This window comes from Polyodon spathula, unplaced genomic scaffold (assembly GCF_017654505.1).
Source record: "Polyodon spathula isolate WHYD16114869_AA unplaced genomic scaffold, ASM1765450v1 scaffolds_732, whole genome shotgun sequence".
Taxonomy (NCBI): Eukaryota; Metazoa; Chordata; class Actinopteri; order Acipenseriformes; family Polyodontidae; genus Polyodon; species Polyodon spathula.
The window spans coordinates 1-19,867 of NW_024472221.1; the positions used below are offsets into that span (position 1 = coordinate 1).

The window sequence follows — 19,867 nt, forward strand, 5'->3', positions numbered from 1 at the left end:
ATATCGTGTGGAATTGGGAGAAAAAATAAACTTTTAGCTGCAGATGTGTGTTTGATCCGCTGTGTCCAGTTTCTAAGTATAACCTCCAGCGCTTTTATCTGTTTGTCTGCAACTGACTGGCAACTAGGCATGGGATAGCTAGCGCTAATAAAGCCCACACTATCACAAAAGGTGAAAATATAGAAATGTCTTTTTATTAAAAAAGATTCGGGTTTGATAAAGGCACGTTCTTGTACACTACCCTCTAGTTAAGGCTATACAAGATTATTTTTTCTATACAATACATACATACCATATACATACATAAACATACAGCGATATTAAACATCAAGGCAGATTCCAATTAAATATTTATACAATAAATAGACACAGGCATTAAATTCATTTTAACCTTTCTATGCAATACTGCGTGGGGGGGGGGGGGGGGGGGGGGGGGGGGGGGGGGGGGGTATATGCGCCATGCAAACCACTGAGATACAACTGCTATATGGTATATCTGTTTATCCATTCAGGAGGTCCTACATTTGCTGAAAGTGGGCATTACTTACAAATCATGTTTCTTTTTTTTTTTTTTGAACAGTCTCTAGTTTTGGCTGGTTTCATTATTTTACATTGTTGCCACAGTCTGGCCTAAATCATTACAAGGTCCTTCTCCCCCACCAGCCTCCCAGCTCCAGAACAAACAGCTTGCTGCTATGCTTACTCCGAAAATCTTGCCGTGCCAGGCTCTGCAACACATGCCAAATGCAGTCTGAGCTCAAGACTCCCTTAATTGTACTCCCTTGTTAGAATCTTAAAAAAAGGTCACTTAAAAGGCAATTTTCCCAGCTTTGTCCACAAAAATACAAACAAAAACTTGAAAAACAAAAACCCCAACAACAAAGCTTCAGACATGAGTTGGGCTGTCCAAAAAGGGATCCGTTTTGCTCATGTGTAACACCACCGTGGGTGCTTTGTAATGGCAGTGGGTGCCACTGCAGCTGACGCCGCTGCACGGTTTCCTGGTAGTCCTGACCGACAGCTTCCTGTTGCACAGGCCCTGCCAGGTCTGAAGGGTCTTGGAGCTCCAGACCCAAACACCGCTGGTGATGCCCACCACCAGGGACATGAAAATCTTGAGCATGAACACAGCCACGGTGGGTACAGACTCTTCCAAGGAGCAGTCGTCATTCTTTCTCCCAGGGAAAGAGGTGCACTTATGATCCAAGGCTCTGAACTTCCAGTAATCCATGTTGAGCCTCTCGTAGAAGTAGCAGATGATGACGCAGGTGGCAGGCACGGTGTAGAGGATTGAAAAGACACCAATCTTGACCATCAGCTTCTCCAGCTTCTCCGTGTTGGTCCCTTCGGTCTTCATGATTTTGCGGATATGGAACAGCGCCACAAAGCCAGTCAGGATGAAGGAGGTGCCGATGACCAGGTAGCAGGAAAGCGGGATGAGGACGAAGCCGGTGAGGGCGTTGACGTCCATGCTACCCACATAGCACAGGCCCGTCAGTTCGTCGCCAGCCACCTTCCTCATGGTGAGGATGACAATGGTCTTCATAGCTGGGATGCCCCAAGCCGCCATGTGGAAATAGCTGCTGTGTGCCTCGATGGCTTCATGGCCCCATTTCTTTCCTGCTGCCAGGAACCAGGTCAGGGTGAGAATCACCCACCAGATAGAGCTGGCCATGCCGAAGTAGTAGAGGATGAGGAAGACGATGGTGCAGCCGGTGCTTTCCAGTCCTTCCTGGATGACGTAGAGTTCCCCGTTCTCGCGGTCGCAGGCAATGTTCTCAGCACCAGCCACAGAGCGGATGATGAAGGCCACCGAGTAGACATTGTAGCACATGGACAGGAAGATGATGGGCCTCTCGGGGTACTGGAACCTGTGGGGATCTAACAGGAAGGTCAGGACTGTGAAGGCGGTGGAGATGAAACACAGGGTGGACCAGACAGCCATCCAGATGAAGGCGAAATCCTTGTCCTGCCGTGACCAGAAGACGTCCACGGCAGACGAGCACCTGGGCGCACAGGACCGGCTCTTCTCCACGTACTGGAACTTCTCCGGGTTCTCGCAGGAGCCCAGGCTGCCCGGCAAGCGCCCGTCTCCGGCCCCTGGCTGCCTGGGCCGGGGCGGCACCGGCAGCATGCCCTGCCCCTTCTGCGTCTCCCCCTTGGTGTCGTTCTCAGGGGCTTCCATGCACAGGGCGTTGGGGTCGTTCTTGGTGGGCAGCTTGGAGCAGTCCAGGGAGTCGGGCCACCCGAAATTGAACTGCTCCATGATAGGGGCGCACTTCTGCCTGGCTTGCTCACACATGGGTCTGCAGGCGGGGATAGAGGTGGACACCTGGTCCGTGCACATGGGGGCGTAGAGCGAGCACAGGAAGAAGCGCAGGTGGACGTGGCAGCCGTACTCCACCAGCGGGGCGAACTCGTGCAGCTTGATGGCAGCCTCCTTCTGGTTCTCGTGCCGCATGTAGTTGGGCATCCTGGTCATGTTGTAGCCGATACCCTGGCACATGGGGATCTCGATAGGCTCACATTTAGCCTCCCTACCCCGCTCTATATCATACGCCCCTATCTCCAGACTGGATCCTGCAATCATCAGCTGACACAGCAGGTAAATCGCTATCTTCAAATGAAAGCCTTCCATTGCTTTTTTTTTTAAATGATTGAATAATGGTTTTATGTTTTTTTTCCTTTAAAAAATGATATTCAATATACAGTATTGAAATGGTATCCAATGCACAGCATCTGTTTTAGGTTCTTTTTTTTTGTGAATTCGATTAGGAATCTAATTTACTAATGTCAGTTCGTTTTCTTTTTCAATGTTAAAAGGAAAAGAAAAGGGATACTTATTCCATTCACACTGGAGTCCGGGTTATAAAGAAGTAAACAGCGCTGTATCTGTCCTGTTCAAATAAATAAGGTAATGTTGTAAATCCGTCTGTGCTGGACAGAAGAAAAAATGTTCCGCTTTTTATAAACTTAAAAACAATGTTCACCAGCACAGCTTCTTAAATAGCTGTGCTCTTGAGTAAAGTTTAACTCCTCCGCAAAAAAAACGCTTTTATTTATCTTGGACTGAAAGTCCGAAATGCGACTGATGAAAACAGTTAATTTGCGATGTTCGCAATGACGTCCCGGTTGCTTAAAAATAAAAGTACAAATGTGACACCTCCATGAATCAAAAAAAAATATATACTTTAGAAAAATGCAGAACCTGAAGCACAAAACTTTAACTCTGCAAATGACACGTTTTTAATTGCCGTTTCCCTTTTTTTCATGGAGCAGATAAACATGATCTGGTCTGAAATACCCGCTATTCCTGTTGCATGTATCTTGCAGTCTGTGTTTTCTAAGTATGCACACACAGTATTTACCGGTAGTTTAAAACTTTGCTGTCGTTCGCTAGAATGCAGCAGCCCTCTTGTGAGCGTTTCTCATGGACTGAAGCTTGCAGTCTCAGTGCAGTGAATCTCGCGTGGGGCTGGCACTGTGTTTGGAAACGCGTGGCTCCTCCCATACACTGGACTTTACCAGGAGGGGTCTGGGTTACTGTGAAATTACCCCGCCCGAACACGCCGAGGGGGCGGCACGCAGCTCAGGGACCGTCAACATTTTTCAATATTGGTGTTGCTTTACGCTAGGGCTCGCCACAATCTTTCTTCCCCGTTTGAGATGGCGTACTACTGGAAGCTGGGAGTTCGTTAGTAATAAAAGTTTTGTAACAACAGTTTAGAAGTCGAATTATTATTATTTTTTTTACAAACAAACGACCGCATAGTACCAAACTTTTCGGGTTTAAAATGTGTTACAATTAAGTAGTTTAACATCATTTTTATTAGGGGAATTTGAAATACTGCAAAATACTGCGCTGTATACAAAAAGCAGCGACTTTGATTAGAAGTGTATTGCATTGTTATGTAACTATAGTTTAACATGAACTGCCTTCCACTGGAGTTAAGTTGTGTGCTTCGCAACAAACACAACACAAACTTCATCCATTGTGATTCACGATTATGCCATTTTAATGCGCTAGAGCACGCAGTGAAAGTGCAGGGTAGGGGTTATTTGCAAATGCAGAACACATTGATACTCGTGATAAGATAACAGGCCACGTTCCTCTGCAATATAAGCTCACGAACAGGTAATATTGTGTGGTTTGCACGCAAAGAAACACCTGAGCTGTGTATCACAGCAGCCGATTGCGCGGCTACGAATTCTAAAGCATGAAGCGTGTTTGTACCTTTCAAACAGCGAAGTACAGTACATGTTGATAAACGTGTCACCTGCCCTTCGCTTTGATCCCTGTCAACTAGTGTGTGTAGCCACCAGCATAAAACAATGTGTAGTTATCGAAGAATTACAATTAGATAATGTACAATACAGAAGGATAAAGGTAAATAAAGGGATAACTACACTCAATACCACCATGCCTGGAAGTTTAAATAGAAAGGGATTGTTACATCGTTATTTATGTAGTAAATTACATGACAAACACATTGACAGATTTCAATAGAAATAAGTGAGTGTAGTATCCATGGCATCAGAAGCCTGTAAGTACCGCCAATGTTTGTTTTCAAACACATTTAACCTCGACAAAGGCATGTTAAACATACCAAAACGCTAGGAAGTGCTCTCTCTCTCTCTCTCTCTCTCTCTCTCTCTCTCTCTCTCTCTCTCTCTCTCTCTCTCTCTCTCTATATATATATATATATATATATATATATATACATATATATATATACATACATATACATATATATATTTAACTGCGACTTTATGCCGGATTCCAGTTGTTAATAAAGGATACAATGAGACAGATCTTGCTGTGTAAAGAGCGCATTAGCATTCCTATCCTAAAGAGGCCTGGGCAGCATGAGGGGGTCAAATCACACAAAGAAAGTTGATTGGAATTTCACTCTTTATCAGCCCAACAAAGGCAACACAATGCTTGAGACCAGTTGTGCAGCTTTGTATCATTGTGTTTGTTAAGAGACTCCACTTTCAGCCCGTTTTCACATTTGGGTGGAACATCATTTCCCCGGTGCCCCAGCGGCACGTTCTGTTAAACGAGGTGTAAACGGTTTTATCAAATGTTCTTGTGTGAATCAGATCATATATCAATGTGTGTACATTGTCATTATAATGTGTATTATTCGTGGACAGGGTGCGATGGATGGCAGATTGTGCGTACTTGTGATCCTGTGCGGTTGAGTGACACTGCCGTTTGTTAATTTCACAGAACCCCCGACTGGCTGACGACCATCAAAGAGTTATCAGCTTACTGTGAAGAGCTCTTAGTGTAGGGTATCAGAATCAAAGAGCGGCAGTGTGTGTTGTTGGGGGGGTGGGTTGGTATTCCCAATAGGAAATAATGTATAGTATTATCAGAACGGAGGAAACACCAGAGTTCGCGAGAAGTCGATTTGCATACAGTATCGTGAAAAGGTCATGTTTCCACCGTGCTGTATTTACGCAGCAATCGATTATCCGACGTTCAGACACCCTTCTCTTGTTAACACCACATTTCAGCAGGCAAGGTGCCACAAACACAGATTTGTTTCCCCCTAGTGGCTAATATTAATATGGCAGCATGAATAGTCCATCACTGCTGCTCGACGAAGTGTACCGAGGGAGGACCAGTACCCTACCCGCTGGTCATTTATTTATTTATTTATTAACAAGTTTACCGGTATATTGCTCGCTTGTATGAGGATGCATTCGGAGGCTGTGTAGCCTAGCAGTTAGATTGGAGGGACTGGGAAGCAGTGAGGTCTAGTGGGTAAAGATGAGGGACTGGGATCAAAGTCCAGGTAAAGGAGAAAGACACAGAGGCAGAAAAGCTGTTTGTAAAGTCAGTGAGGATTGGAGATTAAAGAGAAATTCTTCCTTTCTATTAGACAGCCGGGACTGAGGGTACGAGAGCTTGGCTCCCAGACTGTCTTGGAGATGCCTTTTTACTTTACAAGTGCTGCCGCTGCTCTCTCAGCCCACAGGCTGTCGGAAAGGGGTTTGGTTGTGGCAATGAAAATAATTCAAAAGGAGACACTCTGAATAGGCCCCTTGTCTGTCATACCAATAGACCTATCCCCCCCCCCCCGAATACACACACACTCCAACCACTGAAAAACAAACCCACAACAAAACACAAAGCAGGGTGGAAAGTAAACCCATTTTCATTCCTTATGCAAATGTAAGGCAGAGATGGGGACAGCGAGAGAGGATGGACCCCTGTGGGAGTAGGACTGCCTAAAAACGGAGACAGCGCTGCCTTTTGTTACACCCCCTGCCCCCTTTCTCTCCTCCTTCCTTTCAAAAGATCCCCTTTTTCTTTTTCCACTTTCTTTTCTGCTCGGTTCCTTTCAGAGCACCGTGCAATTCTCTTCACTCCCCTTTCAGCCCCTCTCGAACAATGCACCATTTTCCATCTGAAACGGAGAACATAGAAACACACACACACACACACACAGACAGACAGACACAGAAAGAGCTTTTTCTCTCCTGCGCTGTAACAAGGGCAACAGCTCGTCAGACGTCGGGGCGATTCTCATTTTTGTTTTTGACCGTGAAACCTGAGTTAAGGATGGACTGTCTCTGTGTCAAAACCACCTGTCCATAATGCCCACCTCTCTCAGTCCCGAAGCCTATTCGTATGTAAAACAGCCTGGATTTGAATGCCTGTGTGGTGTACAAAGCAGGCTTATTCTCTAGTTCAGCTGCTATGAGGTTTTTCTGAAAAACAAATGAGATGCCTAAACAGTCACCCCATCCCCCTGCCAGACGAGACTGGGAGTAATGCTTTCTTCCAATGTGTTCTTGTTTTATTTATTGTGTGCTGTGTATTCTTTGACATGTCCAGTAAGACAGAATTAGAATTTAAAAAATCCAAAATAAACTCACTGTACAACCAGTGCTGTTCTCTGGAGCTGGGAGGAATGTATCACTACAGGTATGTGTGCCTTGCTCAATACGCACAACTATTCAAGCATTCAGACTCACTGTTTGACTACTTACACAGCCTCTACACACTATTCCCTCACTAGGTATAATGCATTTATTAGATGCTGCTAAAGAACGAACAAGCTGTTTTAAATACCAGTGTTAAAGCTGTCGGATGTTTACAAGGCTGCAAGCATAAATACTGTGTTACCGCGGGATACCAGCTAGCCCCCCCATTCGCTGATGTCTTGCCCTTCGTGTTTTGGGTGGGGCCGAGGGTCTGTCAAGGGGCCGGACAAACCTGGGCTCTGAATGGCTGTGAATCGCTAATCCACTCGCTGCCTCTCTCTTAATCCTCTTATCCTGCTTGTTACTGATCCCTGCCTCACAAAGCCAGTTCCGGAGACAAGGGACAAGGCTATTGAAGAACAGAACGCCGTCGGACTGTGACATGCTCTCTCCGTGCCCCAGGTTCTGACCTAGCACACAACAACAAAGTAAGAAAAAGTAGCAATCCCAACCACACAAAATACTGACTGTTAACAAAACCCAAATCAAACGCAGCACGGCAATGGTTCTGTACCACGGGGCAATGCTAACACAAAGGCAAATGGTTTGAGACAACAGCAGAATGAGAATGCAACAAAGCACAGTGGTGTTCCATTGCAGAAGCAGTATCATTGTGTACGCACTGCTGGAAATCCTATCCTTAGAAATGTCTAGGCTTGCTTTCCCAATATATATGGCTTGCATTATGTATGTTGTACTTGACAAAAGCAAACAAATTGCCACCAGTTAGAATGAATTAGTGTTCCTTGGCCCAGTATTTTATAAGGCATTCCCGCTGGTAATTTTTAAGGCAAGGAGATGGCTGGGCATGGCTGATGGAGTTTTATAAGTTCAGATTCCAAGTGAACTCAAACCAGCTGTTGTTACCAAGGCAATTCACTTGTTAAACCCACTGGCGTGCACTGGTGCAGGTGGAACGTATCCCTGAACGCTGACCCTGAATAAATAAATAAAATAAATAAGTGAATTGTCTTTGCATTGCTGTCATTATGCAGTACTTGTACACAGTACTCGTTCTCTTGATGCAGCCGGGTCTTCCCACTCTATAAGACACTTTGAGGCCTGTGTTACACGTGTTTGGTCGAATTCAGGTCAAAGTATGTCAACACAGAGTTAATTAAACACAATATTTGAGTAACTGCAATGTGGGTAATTCAAGTGCGATTAAAACAGCACCCAGGTCTGTTACCTGAGGGTGTCATTCTCACACCTGGCACCTGATCAGAGTCTGTGTCTCAACCTGTCCCCAGAATCAGAGAGCACGCATCACTCAAGACATTCAGCTTTAATTACAGGTTCAGAGGGGTAATTAACAAAAAGGAAAAGTGTTCTGCCAAATCCTACAGATTAAGGTGAAAAAGCAGAAGCCAGGCAGCTATGTCTTGCTTACACTAAAGCACACTGAAAACATTGTCATTCTGGTTCTTTTCATTGCTTTGTTTAACCTGGAGCAGAACACCGAGTGTAATATTACTCAGAATTGCTGCAGCAATCTTTAAAGCATTACAATTTCTCCAACCATGTCCTCGCCAGCCTAAATAGTGATTAAAGTCTTGAGTTCTTCCGTCTCTCCTGGTATACTATGCATTTATTAATATGCTTCACAAGGCTTGCCATGCTTTCACTATGCTATTACACTTTCCTGTGTGTTTGCTATTGTACAGCTGACACTTACACAAAGGTTATTATATACAGGTTTTCTGGCAGAATGCAGTTTTCTGATAGCGTAATCTGCTGCTGGATTTCTTGCAAATGCACCATGGTAAGCAATTATAACCGTGGGCTCCAGCAGCCCAGTTTCAATGGGGCAGAGCTGGGAGGAGGCAGCGCAGTGGAAACTGTGAAATGGATACTTGCAGCTGACAAGGACACTCTGAAGGCTGAATTCACCTAAAGTCATTGCTCTTTTCCCATATGAAAAAAAAAAAAGCCCAACAGTTACACTGTAGCAAAGGAAGTGCTGCAGATACTGCAGATGAGCTATTAACAGAATCTTCCACTGAGCTCCAAACGCAGGGGTTTTCCACTTTCTCTCATTAAAAGCTGTGTTTAACATGCCCCTTGATTTAAGATACATACCAGCTGTTTAAGGGACATGTCTGGGAATATGAAAAATATTAAATAGTATGAGGGGTGTAATTACAAAATTCAAAATAAAGAGGCTGCGTGGTCTGGTGGCTAAAAAAAAGGGGTTGGAACCAGGAGATCCCCTGGTTCAAATCCCGGCTCACTCACTGTGTGACCCTGAGCAAGTCACTTAACCTCCTTGTGCTCCGTCTTTCAGGTGAGAGGTTGTTGTGAGTGAGTCTGCAGCTGATGCACAGCTCACACACCCTAGTCTCTGTGAATTGCCTTGGATAAACAAATAATAATCACGGCAACAAGGTACAGTGTATTTTATTGATCTTAACCACGGTCTTTTTAACTTATATACACAAAACTTTAGGCCTATTGAAACTTACTTGAATGAGTTGAGTTGAATGGAATAAAAACTATGTAGTGTATTTTGAAAAGACGTCATTTGTCTGAATTGTGCTTCAGTGATTTGGTGTTTGTGGTGTTACTGAAATTGGGAGAACACTCCTTTTGAGATAGTTTTAATTGTGAGTTCTAATAGACATTAAAAGGCTGTTTAACTGCCAAGCTAACTGGTTCACTTTGCTCAGATACTGGTGTTTCTTGATAAACAGACATACTAAACCACTCCTGTCTGCATGTTCTTCACAGTTTGTGCAGTTCTTGGTTTGTGTTTAGATTTAAACACTTGTTTCTGAACCAGGCTCCAGCTGTGGAGGTTATTAACATATACAAATATTTAAATTGATGATTTAAAAAAAAAAAAAAAAAGATGTTTTTTGCGGTTTTTGTTTTCTGTAATGGATTGCACTAAATCTCTTTGTAAACACACGGCTAGCGTTTTAAGATTCTAAACTCCGGAATAGAACAGTGGCCTCTGTGCTCGGAATCAGAGCGGCTGGCACGATCCACACTGGTGTTGGGTACAACGTGCGTCTGTATTGAAAGACTAAGCCCCGCCTCCTCTTAGGGAGACTACAAGAGACACAATGAGCTGCATGAGTCACTGCTGCTTGAGATACACGTCAAGGCTTTTCCCAGCCGCAGGTCTCAGATGCGCTGCTAACCCTGATGATGGGAGGCCCCTCAAGCAGCACAGCTGGTCGTTTTCAAGGGAAAGTGTGTCTGTTAAAGCCGACTTTCTTCCAGACAATCCTGTACAGCCTATAAAAAGGTCTGTGGTATAAATGGTCTACGATTAGGTTTCGGAAGGAAGGCAGCATTGCCTCTTGTCTAACTTCCTTTGCTGGCAGCCTGAGCACCTCGAACACGCCTGGTCTGTTGCTGACCAGAGAGAAGCACATTCTTCATATAAAGTGAAACGTCCCAGAAAGAAATCTAATTCCCTTGGTAGCGTTTAATTGCCATATTAGCATTCTTGGAATTGTCATTGTCCTCTTGGATAGGTCTAGCTTAGTAAAAAAAAAATAACATTCTAAACAAAACAACTATTTCACTTCTTGTAAAAACTAAATCCAAAACCTACTCCATTGTTATGTCAAAATATGTCAATGCTACCGCTGTCTGTACTACACAATCAATGGCTGCCTTTTGTAGCAACCCTTGTGCCACCATTTCCCCTTCGAACCTTAGCATGGCCATTGTTGTTCTAGTCTGCATAGCCAATGAAGATTATTTAGTTACTGTTTGTCATATGTTCTGGTTCTGCAGACACCCTTGGTCACGCAACAGTATTGCTTTACAACACATAACTCCCAGCGGGGAAGGAAAATGAAGGACTGTTTGCCCAGAAAGTTCAGTTTACATAAGCAGAGAGAAGCCAGTGCTGGAGTCTGCCATTGCAGAACGATCTGTAATAACTGATTGCCTTATACAGCAGGGGGAGAGGGAGGAGGCAGGCAGGCAGCCTGAGGATTGATTGCACTGTTTTTACAGTATTCACAAACTGCAGCCTCATTCACAGTTTTATTTGATACGTTGACGGGGAGAGGCAAAGTGAAACCATTTCCATTTATTTTCCTATTCCTAAAATATGTGCTTTACTTGGTGTTCCACATTCTGCACATTTCTTTTGTATTAAACCTCCCTTTACAAGCTGCCAGAGCTGAGCTTTACCTTCGCTGAAGGGAGACCAGGGTCGAATGGGAAGGGTTGGGTCTGTTCAAGCCATTTAAACAGTGGCGGATCTAAACAGTGCCACTGTTTAAATATTAAAAATAGGAACACACCTGTTTAGCCGCTGGAGGTGTGCAGATCCATCACAATGTGGATCAGCTGAACAGACCCTGCAGTCCTGTTCCCATACATGTTGTATTAATTCATGCAACAGTATCAGCGCTCTGCTGGAGACCTTCTCATGATTGCGTACAAGGATTCCCAATGTGTTACAGTTTAAACGTGGCTTTTCCTTTTTTGTTACAGACCAATCAAAACCAACCCCTTTGTAATGGCTTCTACAGATAAGGTTACAGGTCCTCTTAGTTTAGTTTAGGTCTGTGGTCACAATCACAGCTATAATAATCCTAAACACACTTTTTTTTGCAGACATATTGCACAGGTTTGACCGTCCTCTTACAGAAAGGCTTTAATACCCACTATTTGCTTGCTGTTACATCACAGCGCATTACACTGAAGAAACCATCTGCCTTTCCAGCAATGGGAACGCAATGGATTTGAAACAGTGGATCTTGCACAGTGGTCCTGGTATGGAACAAAGGTTTAGAACTGTGCATTGGTCCACAACCATGGTGATAGCGTTGATATGAAAATGTTACCCCTGTTTGTACCAATGGCTCATTATAGCTGCCATTGTGCTGCCCTTGGCTCTTGATGCAGAACCACTGCATGGCTGTTCAGCTACAGCAGGTAGAAGCTGTTCTGCACATTGCTTATGCTATACAGGCAATAACATAGCGCTTCTGTAACCCAGTCTTCTCTCAATCCAACTTTGCTGCTCCCTTGTAAAATTTCAACATTCTACCGTTTTTTAATTACATTCTAGGGCTAGTTTTAATTAACTGAAAATCCCTTTTGAAAATATTTAACCAGGAAAGGTATTCAAGATTCAGATCTCATTTATAAAGACATCCTGGAACACTTTATTTTTTCAATTGCTTCAAACGTTTCCTTCAATCATTATTATTATTATTATTATTATTATTATTATTATTATTATTATTATTATTATAATTTTATATCACTTTAAAATCAGTCTGCCAGACTAAACACAACAGTATGCAGGAAATAAAGGTAAAAAAACGTTCCAGGAACTTGGCATCTCTTGATCTCGAGTTGTTGAGGGTGAAGATGTTTAAGAAATATACCGAGTGCCCCACCACGTAACCACACCCTGGCTGTGTCCCAGTTAGGTATCCTAACTAAGCCCTTTTCACACTGGCATGATCTACCCGGGTCAGAACCTATCCGGGCACGACCCGGTGTCATGCAGGTCGGCTACGTGATTTCACACTGCTTTTGATAAAGCAGGGCTGACCTGGGTGACAGACGCAAGCGCACAATGCGTGTATCAATGCCCTGGAAGTAGCTTATTACTGACGCTTCCATCCAAGTTTCTCTGGATTGAACTGTCGGCCCAAGCGTTGATTAGAACAAATGTTTCTACATCCCTGCTGCAATCTGGCAGTCATTATTATAGACTACATCAGGGAAAACAGACATTGTATATTACCAATTAAATAATGTATGCAAGACAGTTCTATATATAATGATTTGGATTTGGATTGCTCAATTAATCTAAAATCTAGAAGTGTTTCCCTATATATTGGAGGGCTTCTCATAATGGCTTTTCTGATTGGTTACAATCGTGTTCAGTCATAAAGTAACTCTGCCACAGGCCTTTTCTAGCACTGCAGAACCGCAGAACAGTGCATGCTTTGTGTTCAGAGCATCGACTTAGTAAATCGCTGGGGGTGCTTGTCTCTGGGGACAGAGGTGTAGGGGAAGCTTCAGTACGGGCTCCACGTTTAGAGCTTTAAATATATAAAGGGTGGTTCATAATCAAGCACCACAGAAAAAAGAAACAGCAGGCATTTCTCACAGGCAGTTTGAATGGAGAAAGGTCTCAGTCAAACCTAAATATTTCATTATCTTTAGTTCCTTTTAAAGTATGCTATTACCTTAAAAACTGTAAAAAAAAAAAAAAATCAATGCGTGTTCTGTTTCATGTAATTTAGAAGTCAAGTTATTTAAATAAATGAACCCAAATAAGGCATATTCTTCTTCGCTATTTATAGAGCTTAAGCCCCTGGAATGAATGACTGTTGGGACCTAAATACAGCCAGCTTGCCATGCAAAGCAGTGCAGCGGCACGCAATGCAAAGCAAGGTATAAAAGCACAAAACCTTTCTGTTTCTGCAACTTCAGTTGCTGACGCTGCAGGTCACAAAACGCTCTATAGAAATCGAATACTGTTCTTTAATTGTGCATATCTGTCCATATCAATAGACATGTTATAATAGCAATATAATCACGGATATCAATAAATGTAAATGCATCTTTGTTTGGATTTCTAAATTACACAAACTAAAATGTACATCTGCTTTTATACATCTCCAGAGATTTCAATAGGATGCTTCACGAGCGCTCGACCAGTGCTCGGACAAACTGCAGTATGAAAATGCAATGTATGCTCTCTACTTTCAAATATAAACAGTAAATAATATGGGCCCAGCACGCCTAGTGTATTGCACAACTAAAGGATTTGAACCAGTGCCCAATATAAATGATGTGAAAATGTCCTAGGCCAGGTGCATGTTGTTAAAAAAAGGTTATTTGATTTGTAGAACCAGAAAGGGTAGCCTGAATGTAGAGGGCAGGAGTGTTTGGAGACTGTTATATTACAGGGACCGGCTGACAGAAGCTATCTTTACCGTCAGATTAAAATAAAGTGCTCCGTGGCTTGGGTTACTGGCACGGTGACAGCCCAGTGCGCCAAACAAGTCCTATTTATAAAGCGCGGATGGATGGGCAGGCTTAGATGGCATCTCTTCTCCTTGCCTGGATTAGTACAGGGGGCATGGTGTGAAGCATTCAGATACCTCTTGCTAATGTGTTGCACAACCTGCGTCTCTCAACCCGTGACATGCTTGTGTGTGACACAGGCTGAGTGATACATTTCAAGAAGACAGACACGCGCACACACACTGGGTCACTCATCCTCCCAGTCAGCTGCAACCTCTAGGACTGGACACGGCTTACCTCAAAGTCCCTCGGCTCTAACCAGTAGGTCACACTGCCTCACTCCCAGTCCACCGGCTCTATCCACTTTGCCACACTGCTCACCTCCCGGTCCATCAGCTCTTACCACTTTGTCACACTGTTGCCCGCCTGGTATCTCAGGTCTAACAACTAGTCGCCACTCCCTCCTTCCCAGTACCTCAGCTCCAGCCATTTTTATTTATAGGAGGGTTGTGAATTTAAAGAAGACAACCAGAGGTTTCTAGACATACTCAGACACAAGCAGCCCTCAGTCTTAATCAATTACTGCCTCTGCACTGCACAGCAGAGTCAGGGCTGAAGCAGTCAACGCACTTCAATCATTTTGACATCACTGGCTGAAAAGACAGACAGAATTCAAACACCAGTGCAACTTGTATCGCCCGCATGCATATGTCCTGTAAATAGCCTGACCCTTACATATAACCACCGAGACACACCAGCTCTCTCCCAGTCCCTTAGCTCTTATTGCTTGGCAACACTGCTTCCATCCAAATGCCTCCCAGGTCTCACCTCTATCCACGTGGCAATGCTGCTTCTCAGGTATGAGCTCTAACCTCTTGCCAGCCTGTCTCCTACTGGCCTCAGTTAGCTTACCTGAGTTGTTAGTAAGAAGAATTCATTCAGAGCTTTTCGATGTTTTATTTTTATTAATAATTCCTGGAGAGAAATCTAACCTGCAGACCGTGGATAAAGTATTTAGTGTCTCCTTTCATGAAGCCCTTTGTTTCGGAGAAAGAGCCCAGTGTCGGAAAACACTTTACTAGGACCATATGTAGGGATTTGTGGGGACGTGCTACCACTGGATTAATAAAAGCAGCTATAAACACTCTAACGCCTGTACTCGGACACACAAGCTAACCCACACACGCTAACCCAGACACACTTCCACCCACGTGCTAACCCACAGATACAATTCCACACAGCTTGCCTTTGCACAAGCTGCAAAGTTGCTCATTTTATTGGTTCTTCAGGAGCTCCCAGTGATCTCCCAGAGCACTCGACCGAATGCAGAAATTCTTCAGAAGCCGAAGTGGATGCAATGGAAGAGTGATCACTGGGCAGCTGCTGTGTAGAACATATATCGTTTTAGTTTATATACAAATACAATTCTTGTTACAAGTAAAAATACCTCCGATAACTAAAATCAGCTGTTTAAAATTTCAAAAATGGATATTCCAGCATGCTTAAGAACCAACCAGTAGGTAGCGTGTGTTAATGATGCCAGGCTAAACAATACAAGTCCTTCTTACTTCAACCACAAGCTGCTGCCCTCCGCAAGAAGCCATGCCCTCATCATTCAAATTGACTTTGTGTTTGAAAAGTTCAATGTGCTGCTCTTTCCATCATTCAGAGAGCAGCGTCGTTCTGCAATACTGAAAGCTCCTCGTTTGTTTGAAACGATAATGAATGAGTCTGTGAAGAATGTGTGCTCCTGGTATAGCTCATTTGTTTCTGGATATCGTATGTGTAATGGGTGGATATTGTGTAACTGTGTTTATTCTGGGTATGTAATACATAACATGTGCTGCGTGTGACTGTGCCCTGTCATCTGTTTAATCTTAAACGCTTTACCCATATAAAAGAACAGCATGGCAGTTTGCACCCTGATTCCAATGCTAACGACTTTAGCAGGCTTTAACTGTGTTAAACGCTGCTGTCTCATTATTTTACTGACTAGTTCAAGGTGTCTTCCATGGCTTTGGGTATTCCATCTAAACTGTTAGTGATCTCTATTTAAAATTATTTTAATAAAAGGACCGCTGTTGGTATTTCTAGCTATACAAAAACATCCTGTGATAAAAAGGCGCGCCTCCAGTTTCCACTGCGTGTTTTGCTTCCTGAGTTTTAACAGAAGCTATTCATGACTCTCCTGACCTGCCGCACTACAGCACCAGCGGCCGGAGTGTCACCGAGTGGCTACTAGAATGACAAACTGGCAATTAGATTGTCGGGGAGTACTGCAAAAACTACTTCGGGAATGCAAACAAACCGGAATGTAAACAAAGGAAGCTGCATGCGCAGAAGGCATGGCAGATTGTACAAAACAGGCCCCAAGAGTCATATTTCACTTAGCAATTAAAAATGATAGTGGGGCCCTGTGCAGCTGGCATGAATTGATGCTGTTCTTATACTGTGATATTATACACTGTACATCACAGTGAACTTCAATAAGGGTGACCAGGTAGAGTGAATGCACAGACAGACTGATAGACAGACTCACAGGCTGCTGCATTAGCAGTAAGTGTGGTTTCTAATAGGCTATGTCCCAATGAAAGGTAGTTTTGTATTTGATGTCTCTTTATTGAAAACCTGACACACTCACTGACACATCTATACAACACCAGATTATGGTCCTCAGTTCACAGGATACTGTATTGCGGTCGCAGACAAACGTATTGGAACCCTACGCTTATGATACCATAATAACAGATGAAGGACAAGCATTTAGTAAATTTAATAAAACAAAAAGCAAAATACACAATTTCTAGTAATTTAACAAATAATCGTTATCAAAAAACAAACGTATTTCATTTAAAGTGTTCGTTCACGGCAAAAGTCTTGGCACCCCTGCTTCAGTATTTCGGGTGACCTCCTCCTGCTTTTATTACGGCTTTCAGACGTTTGTGATCATTCTAAACCAGTGTGTTACATCTTGATGGTGAAATCTGGGTTCATTCTGTCTTCATATTTCTTTCAGCTCAGACAGATTGGATGCACGATGCTTGGCTGTGGCTTTTTTTTCAGATCAGTCCAAATCCTTTCTATTGGACTGTGATCTGGTGATTGCAGAACTTTTATCTTTGTTTTGTTCGAGAATTCCAGAGTTGACTTAGCCTTATGCTTTGGGTCAATAAACTGACAAAAACTGTCCGCCAGTCAGCCTACAAGCCGGTGGTACCTGTGAACTTTGTACAATATTTTGATCCATGGCTGCATTCATTCGATCTTCAATCAGAGGAATGTCTGCAGTCCTTGAACTGCTGAAACACACCTGTATCCTGATCAAACCTCCTACATGTTTAACTGCAGGCACCAGGTTTCATTGAATGCTTTCCATTTTTTTCTCCAAACATATTGTGGTCCATTTTTAGGGAAATGTTCTATTTCAGTCTCATTAGACCAGATAATTGTGTTGAAGAATGCTTTTGAATCCTGATCACATTTCTTGGCAAATTTGACGCGGTTTGTTTTCTGAATGTTTAAAGTGGTTTGCAGTGAAGTCTGTGTGCACACAGCTCTTCATTATGCCTGAAGCATTTCAGCTGAATTTGTTCTGTGGCATGTTCCGTATTTTTTTGACACTGTTCTGTAGACTTCTTCACAATGACCTACTTTTCTGCAGCTTAGTTACTGTGTAATGGTTTTCAATATATATATATATATATATATATATATATATATATATATATATATATATATATATATATATATATATACACTATAAATATACACTTTAAATGTAAAGATGCTAATACTTTTGTCATGAACAAGTATTTGAAATTGCTTCAGTGTTTTTTTATATAAAGATTGTAAACTAGCAGAAATTGTGCATTGTGGTTTTATATTACTTAATGGCTAGTGTTACCTAAATGCTTGTATTTAACATGTTTTTCTTGAATGATCTTATGTTAAGTGTAGGCTGCCAATACTTTTGTCTGCAAGTGTACATGCACCCTCCCTTCCAGCAACCTTAGCGCATGCTTGCAGCACAGATCTGTTTAGTAAATCTATCATTGCGATGACACTGTACTCCTGGTCTCTCTGTGCACAGTCTCCCTCATTTTATATTCAGTTTCATTAGTATAAATAAGACTGCATGGGGCCAGGGTCGTTTTCCACTCTCCCCTGCTGAAAGACCCCTTTGATTCTGCCCAGGCGCCGTCCCAAGCTCACTGTTTTCCTTGGAGCACGAAGGTAATAAGCAGCACCCAGTTCCCAATTCAGTGTCACTCAAAGGGTCCTTTTTCTACCCCCTCTGCCCTCCCTAATTTCTCCCTCTGCAGGCTCCAGGCTCCCTCCTTCCTCCAACGCCTCCCCACAATCTAATGTTTCCAGCTCTGCTGCTCAAACACAAACAGAGGCCCTCCTCGTATAAAGCACCAATTCTTCTCCTACTTGTTTAAGAGAAAAAAAAAAAAAAAGAAAAAGAAAAACATATGGTAATTTTTGGCAACGACTGGCATTTGCCAGACAATGTTGTTCCTTGTTCCAGAAAACTGCTGGTTTGCATTTCTGAGAATGTCATGAAATAAAGCCCAAATCGCCTGCTGCTGGTTTATGAGCTGGAGTGGAATATTATGTTACAAGTTGCCCTCCCCCTTTACACATGTATTTTAAAATTCCAGCCTTCAAGATTTTAATTCACAGGAACATGTCTCCACAATTCAATATAGTAGATAATATCAGTCTCAGTTTGAGCTACGGAAGCCAGCAATTCTCAAAGGTCAGGGCAAGGTTTGCAGGGAGGCACTTGTTATTGTGGCTTAGCCTTCGCTTAATTGGGTTGACCCCGGGGTCAGCTACCACTAACATCTCATTACAGGAGAGTTCATAGTTGGGTCACCGGGAGGTGACAGCATTGCGAAGCAGGTTTCGGAGAGGTTGGGTGGCCCAGTGGGTAATGTCTCAGGCTTTTCAGCACTGGAAGCCTTCATCAGGCTGCTATCGAGTTTGGGAGTCTCAGCTCCACGATGGACAGCAGTTCACGAAATCACAACATCCCTGACGAAAGTCAGCACTAAACACACTAAATCTGTTTTCAAACGATGAATGCATTTACCGAGACAGTTGTGCGTCACTGTCTTGACATTTCAGAGCTTTTTAACTTGATTTTAATTTAAACCCTTTTCTGAATAGTTGACCGATTTTCTTGTGGTAGACGTTTACTACAATTTTGTATCATGCAGGCAAACTGGGTGACTAGCTGAGTAATTGATGGGAAGTAAACACCCTGCCATGCACTGTACACTTAATTAACTCTCCTGGACTGACTGAGTTGCATGTAAAAATGCAAGTGTGAATAGGCACCTCCACTATACCCCTATCGCTGGGGGTATGACAATAGGAATAAGCAAATCCATAACACTTTTAACTGGGTGGTAAAACTAAGGGAATGAAACTGACGTTTTTGATGTTAAGCATCCAGATTGGTTTTCCTACTCCATAAAGTCTGGATTGTCACAGCTTAGAAAGTGTGAGGGACGGTGCAAGAGCCCCCCACGTGAGGCAGCAGTGAAGCAGCAAGCAGCCGTGCCGGGGTGCAGGCAGGCTGCTACCTGCCTAGATGAAGGCAGCGATACCTGTGTATTTGATATTAGATCACAGGAAGCACAGCACTCCTGTACAGATATCGTCTTTCTGGCACCAAGGCGCCAGAATCCCGCTGCCAGTAAACATTCTGGAGGTTGTTTAGAAAGTGAGATGCAGTAAACAGTTGTACCGTCTGAGCCTGGGAGATAAGAGCAGTGTTACAATCATGTCTTTGAACAGGCTGCCCGCGGAGACGAGAGGCTGCTTTACAAAGAGCAGCCCTGTTTCCTCACTCAGCTGGGGCAGGACACACACACTGACAGTGTTGGGATGGGCCTCTAGA

At 43.3% G+C, this 19,867-nt stretch overlaps 1 protein-coding gene across 1 annotated transcript; it reads right to left on the reverse strand.

The window, feature by feature from the left end:
* Positions 1-417: 417 nt before the first annotated feature.
* LOC121308541 (frizzled-9) lies at positions 418-3,491 on the reverse strand. Its single transcript, XM_041240998.1, has one exon. It carries the CDS (start codon positions 2,636-2,638, stop codon positions 887-889), a length of 1,752 nt encoding a protein of 583 aa, XP_041096932.1. The 5' UTR covers positions 2,639-3,491; the 3' UTR covers positions 418-886.
* Between the last annotated feature and the right edge of the window lie 16,376 nt (positions 3,492-19,867).